Here is a 6,615-nt window from a genome sequence, read left to right as displayed (position 1 = left end):
GATTTATACAAACTTTCATCCCCTATTTTATCCCCTTAGGGGTGGAATTTATCAAAATCCTTTCTTAGGGGATGCCTACGTCATAGTAGCTTTATGCATGCAAAGTCTCAGCCCGATCGGTTTAAAATTGACAAAGTTTCATACAAACTTTCATCCCCTATTTTATCCCCTTGGGGGTAGAATTGATCAAAATCCTTTCTTAGCGGATGCCTACGTCATAACATCTACCTGCATGCCAAATTTCAGCCCGATCCGTCCAGTGGTTTGGGCTGTGCGTTGATAGATCACTATGTCAGTCAGTCAGTCACCTTTGAGTTATATATATTTAGATTTCAACAGTAGATAATGCCTCAATTAATTTCTGTTTTTGTGATAATATAATGTTCTTATTAGCAGAAAGACAACGAAAACGGTTTTACGAAATCAGTACAGTGAGAATTTCTTTCTGCTCTGGCTATATAGCGTGCGACAATTTGATGAAAATGATATATTCTCCTAATGGGATCTTGAATAAGTGATTCAGTTTGTTATGCATCAACGTATATTATAGTATTTTTCAAATGGATATTAATTAATATCAGACTTTACAATATAATTTATTAATCTATTTCAGTTCCAGATTATTCTTCGTTCTAAAAGTACTTTACTCAACTTTTTTAATGTTTTCCAAGCATTGTCAGCTTGCTGTTAAAAAATTATTTTTTACATATAACCTACTACTTACATGTCCTTTATGTGGAATGGAACGAGTACCATTTCTTTAAGTGTAGTTCACTCGGGTGAATTTATATTTTGTCAAAAACACATCGTTTATCTGTATTCGGAAATTTAATATATTATTGTTGGCGGATTAAATGAAATATAAATTCTGTAGTTATAATCATGTATGATACTTTTTTGAGATAAAGTATCTTGCATGATTATACCTATAGGATTTATCTTTCATTAGGGTGAACCGCCGGGGAGGTCGTAGGTCTCCCGTTTCGGCGTCAGTCAAGTTGACAAGTCAGGCGAGTGGAGGGAGAGGTTTTTGGGGTCGACGATAAGGTGAAGGGCGTATACGAATAAAGAAGTCTACCATTTTAACAAGTAAAAATAAGAATTTATTGAAATAAACAACATCGACAAAAAGACTACACAATTCTCGTTCGAAACCGCCTAAGAGCTCGAGAGCGAGTTTACACACTTTTTCATATCTTTTTGTATGGTTCCTAGGCGAGTAAGTCCATGTAGGCACTTAATTGTTCAATAAAAGGTGGTTTTAAGCCAAATAAGCACAACTATAAAATGTTCGCGACTTTGGCGATGATCGGATAACGATGTTCGTAGATTGAAATGTCGGCGGGTTCAAAAAGTCAGCGCAATGTCGTCGGTCCGGCTTTCGTTAAGAGACTCCCCCGAGAGGGGGTAGGAACAGTCTTTTATAGCTTTTTTGTGAAAGATTTTCCATCACGTGATCGAATGGTCTATGAGCTAAAGGTTATAGGTGGTCCAGGGACCTAAACAAGTGACGAATTTTTGATGCTAACTATAAACTTTTGTGCAAGTCGAGCTGCAAGTTATGCGAGGACAATAAAATGTTGATGGTTATAGCAGGAAGGTTTACACATTCCCGGCTAAGATCGTCTTTTCTTCCAATTCGTTACATAAACATAAGGGAAAAAATAATTATATTTTTAGTTATTAAATTCCGTATCTCACATTCGTAAGGATTTATCTTTAAGGATTAGTAACGATTAGTAAGGATTAAGAATTAAAATTTATCTTTCATTAGTTGTAGTGTAAATAGTTGTCTTTCAAGACAAAGTCAATCTCATTTTATACTTTAGTCTTGGAATCTGTACTGACAATGGGTTTATCGCATTCACAAAAGAAAGTCATTACAACCTATGGCACAGATTCAGAGTTGGGTCGACTCTCTTAGGACAATTTCTCGTATTTTGCGTATTGTTCTATGAAAAATATGTGTTCTGTATGTATTGAGATAAAAAACATTACACTTAGTGTAAGATGCAGATGTGTCTGCTCTTATTGACTAGATTCACTTTTTCGTTAGGGTTCATAAATAACTAATAGGATTTTGTTACTGCTGTGAAATATTTACAATAGAGTACAATACTGGTAGGGTATAATCGTAAGTAGAGATCTAGATACAGCGTGAAACGTAACATTTATCATACAATACTTTGCTAGTGGTACCAGTGTTATCCATTTACAGATTCTGTGTGCAAGAATAACAACATTTTATATGCTCTTAACAGCAGCTGAGTGATTAAAGCCAATAAACACTGGTAGCTATTTGCACGCTATTGCGTCATGAACGAGTTCTCCACGTTCATTTTAGTCCATTCTCTAAAGTTTGAAACATCTATATCCAAATTAGTTTTTTATCGAGAGTTCTTCTTGAAGGCAATTGTTTTGGCCAAATTTTCATATAGGCCTAGTAATTTCCATCAATTCAATTCAATCAAATTTGTTTTAAATGCAGTAAGTCATTTTACAGAAAAAACCTATACTATATCAAATATACATTATAGATATAACATTTTGCATTTTTATCTCAAGTTCTACTTTGTTATTTTCAAGTAAATCTTTTCTTTCTATTATTTTCATACTGATATAAATATATTTTATATATTTTATATGAAGAACTGATTCCTGCATACAAAAAATAATTCGAGAAAAATTCAAATCTTGTACCGTGTTGACAATAGCCCACAGATTAAATACAATTATTGATTCGGATAGAGTCATGGTAAGTTTCTTCTGCTTATAATGTAAAACATAAATATATATCTTAATTACACCTTTCAAACTTTTAGGTTCTAGATAATGGAAAACTACAAGAATTTGAAACGCCATATGCATTACTTAAAAATGTGAATGGTACTTTTTATAATTTGGTAAAAAACACGGGAGTTACTTCGATGAATGAGTTATACAAAATTGCCAAAGAAAAATATTATGTTCAAAAATATATGGAAAGTACGAAACTATAAAACAGCAGATCGTCTTTGATACATATCAACCTAGTATTATCATTCTCTACTACTGTATTAAATTTGTACAGTAGAGTCTCGAAACCTTGGAACTCGATAACCCGGCAGTTCGGATAACTCGACCACACCCTGGCAGGGCAAAAAATTCCTTAGTTAATTAATTTTCATTATAGACAGCTTCATGCCTCATAAAGTATTTTTCTGAGGTATGTCTTATCAGGTAAATTACTGTACACAGTGTATTCATTAATTCTTATTTTCTTGTAGTAAAGGCTCTGTGCCTTAATAAAGGACGTACTTTTCCTTTCCTTAAGGGTATTTGGGCAGTTTGTTCTCTGTTGTGTTTTCAAGTTAAGAATACATACAACTACTATACAGTATTTTCTGAGGAAACACTCATTCTTATTTTTTAAACCCCATTCGCAATAACCCGGCATTTTCACAAACTCGGCCACCCTTCGGTCCACATTAGGCCGAGTTTTCGAGACTCTACTGTATTTGTTAATTAAACATTACTGATATTGAATCAGAAGTGTTTTAAGAGACCATTGTTAAAAATATTTAGAATGGTTTATTCCTGAAAATAAAAACTAAACCTAAAAGAATTTAACAATACGAAATAAAGTCAATAGAATATATCAAAATATCTTTTGTTCATAAATGTAATCAGTAAATTTATAATCGAGTATTTCTGTTCTCATAAATCAAGTAGTACATATGGATTATAGAAAAAATTTGTTTTCTGGTTATATACAGAGTATAATAAAAAATTTTTTGAATATTTTTGCATTTCTATTCTTTCTGTGACTAAAATTGAATCGTTTTTTAAATATCTAAAGCAGTTAATACATAGGTTTTTATGCATGCTTTTTGTTTGATGAAAAATAAATTATTCCTGTTTGAGATCAAGAAGAAATTTATGAATATTAGATACTCTAAACGGTGATTAATATTTGGTGAAGTACTCTATTTATATAACAGTTCTGGGTTTTTTATATAAATGCAATTTGTTGAATTAATGTAGTTTTTTTATTGAAAAAATTTGTGATATGAAATAAAAAATTAAGTCAAAGAAACTTTTTGAAAAGTATATCGCTATGATATACTTAAAACATTATGAAAACTTGAAGGTTATCTAACGTGAAACGATTGTAATTGATCTATGAATTTTGCCAATGTTACATAGGATATTTGTACTTTAAAATAGGTTATATACCCAACATTCAGACTTCATAAAGAATGGGATTATTTCAAGAAATCAATAAGTTTTTTGAATTATATTAATACCAAGCTAGATTCTTTTTGACCAGCACGACAAAACCTTTTCTCACTGAGAATTATTTATTAACTTTATGAAATGTTTCAAATGTTTTAAACCTGTTCTACAGGACATCTGGTTTTTAAAACAATGTAACACTGATAACTCTTTTTTTGTATAGAACATATTTAAAAAAATTCTTTGAAATATTAATTATTTTGAATTCAAAGAATAAGTAACAGTAATACAGTAATATATATATATAATTTAATATAACAAAATAATAAACTAGATAAAAACAGAAATAATGAAAAAAGTACATTCATTTTAGAAAAATCGCAAATTACTTTTATTATTAGTTGTTATAAAATTGCAAAATATACTTTTGTAGAGTATGTTTGTAGAGTGTAGTGATGAGTTATATTGTGAGATAAGCGGAGGGTACTACGTTGACAGAGCTTGGGTACCACTTAATCGGCACAAGATCTTAAGATCGACCTCCTTTGTCAACGGATGACTTCCCGATATATTTAATTTAGACCAGGAGTTCGTAAGATCCCCCGGAAGTTGTTTTTCCTGACTCCAGCCTAGATATAGAGTTAGGCAAGCTTATATGTCTAATTTTAGAGGAATATCGAGTTGGAAGGCGGTTAGTAATTGATTACAAATGATGTATTCTGAACCTATCTCGCAGAGAGAAAATTCAACTATCTAACTTAAATCTAAATCAACCTATACGGGTGAGATAGAGTTCGCATCAATCTAAACAGATTATAATAACAGATCTACCTACACAGTTCTGTGAGTATCATGTATTTGAACGCTGTCTTCTCGAATCAGGGAGAAGTTTAGGAATCGTAACACCTATGGATGCTCTAATACAATATGATCAACATCTATGTGGCTGTCCTTTTAACTATGAACGGCCTTCATCATATTTTATGTACTCCTTCTGACGAACTGCTTAAGTTCTGTATGGTAACCTCTTTCGATGGACTATCCTATATCGTATGGCGAATTCTGTCCTCTAAGATCTGGATTTCGTAGAATTGTCCTGAGTGACAGAAAAATGTCCCTTTTATACAAGTCGACGGTCTAACAGCCAGCCATGTCTCGTGTGCGGCCGTTTCTAATTCAACTTACTAGTCATCAGAGAAAGAAAATGAACTTTCTATCAAAATCGAAAGTTTTGACAACCGTTGTTCGAAAAATTTGTCAAAGTTACAAAATATTAATTCCTAATTGAAGTTAAATCGTTCTCTTTTTCCAATTTCTTTAAAAAAATGATCCGCCCCTAAATCCTGATTTTCAGAATAATAAAAGTTTTAAAATTTAATCTTATAACATAATCGAGATGGATTGATAATAATAATAATAATAATAACTGTTCTCATGGTCACCACTGATCACTGATCACTGGTTGAGGTGGGAGAACCCAGTAATTTTACTGATCGATAAAACAATGCAGGCTGGAGCCTGCTCCAGGTAGGGACACCCATGCCAGTAAGGTCTAAGGGTGCGACTATGGCAGGCGCGAATTTAGAGCGAGCGAGAGGTTGCCAGCGATTTAGTTTTCTCAAAGGAAAACCATGCACAAACGAAAAGCGAAAAATAACGCTGGCGAGGGCGAATTACTGGTTCTCGCACATATCTGACAGGTTTTGATATTTATGACGTCTCGCCTCTTCTCGCTATATATTCTCGCTATCTCAGAAAATTCGCTTGCTCGCGTCTAAATAGTCGCACCCTAAGGTCAGGAACAAAGCTAAGAGTGAACAGAACCACGTTTTTGAAGATAATTATCATGGTAGTAACCAGATCAGAGTGTGATACTGGCTCGGACGTCGTCCGAGTTAACAAGATCGTCGGTTACGCAGAGGCTCACATTCGATAAAGAGGTCACAGTGTCCCTTGATTACCGCTGGCGAAAGCAGCATCAGCTTAAGCATGGCTAAGCCATTGACAGAAGTGAGTTACAAATCTAGCTTTGGTGTTTCTGTAGCAATACATCCACAGACAACAAAAGCTGGAAAAAACGCCAACAGATGAAATGGAGAACAGAAATGAACGCGTTTATCATCCATACTTACTACACCATCACAAGACTTGAAAGAAATCTGACAACATACAGACAACAACTACACCATCGATTTACAAAACAATATCCCCACCTCACTGCTACTGAACAAAGGGTTGTTGATCAAAAAAGAACAATTATACACGACAACCTTATCACACAAACAACCCTCGAACTTATCAAGCAAAAGGTCGTAGATCAAATACATAGAACGAACAGAAACATTTAACATTAATGAAGATCCTTTACCTGTCAGGATAATCCAGCAACAAGCATTGATT

The 6,615-nt window shown here is 33.4% G+C and overlaps 1 protein-coding gene across 1 annotated transcript in view; it reads left to right on the top strand.

The window, feature by feature from the left end:
• LOC111615552 (multidrug resistance-associated protein 4-like) overlaps window positions 1-3,780 on the top strand; it is a 9,267-nt gene extending 5,487 nt beyond the window's left edge. The window contains exons 5-6 of the mRNA XM_023356957.1: window positions 2,650-2,755; window positions 2,823-3,780. Of these exons, the coding sequence (XP_023212725.1) occupies window positions 2,650-2,755; window positions 2,823-2,999 (283 nt within the window). The 3' untranslated portion in view covers window positions 3,000-3,780. The remainder of the gene's footprint in view (window positions 1-2,649; window positions 2,756-2,822) is intronic.
• The last annotated feature ends 2,835 nt before the right edge of the window (window positions 3,781-6,615 follow it).

Source organism: Centruroides sculpturatus, unplaced genomic scaffold, assembly GCF_000671375.1.
Source record: "Centruroides sculpturatus isolate CEXI.00-Female unplaced genomic scaffold, Cexi_2.0 scaffold2514, whole genome shotgun sequence".
Taxonomy (NCBI): Eukaryota; Metazoa; Arthropoda; class Arachnida; order Scorpiones; family Buthidae; genus Centruroides; species Centruroides sculpturatus.
This window is presented reverse-complemented; position numbering and strand designations above follow the sequence as displayed.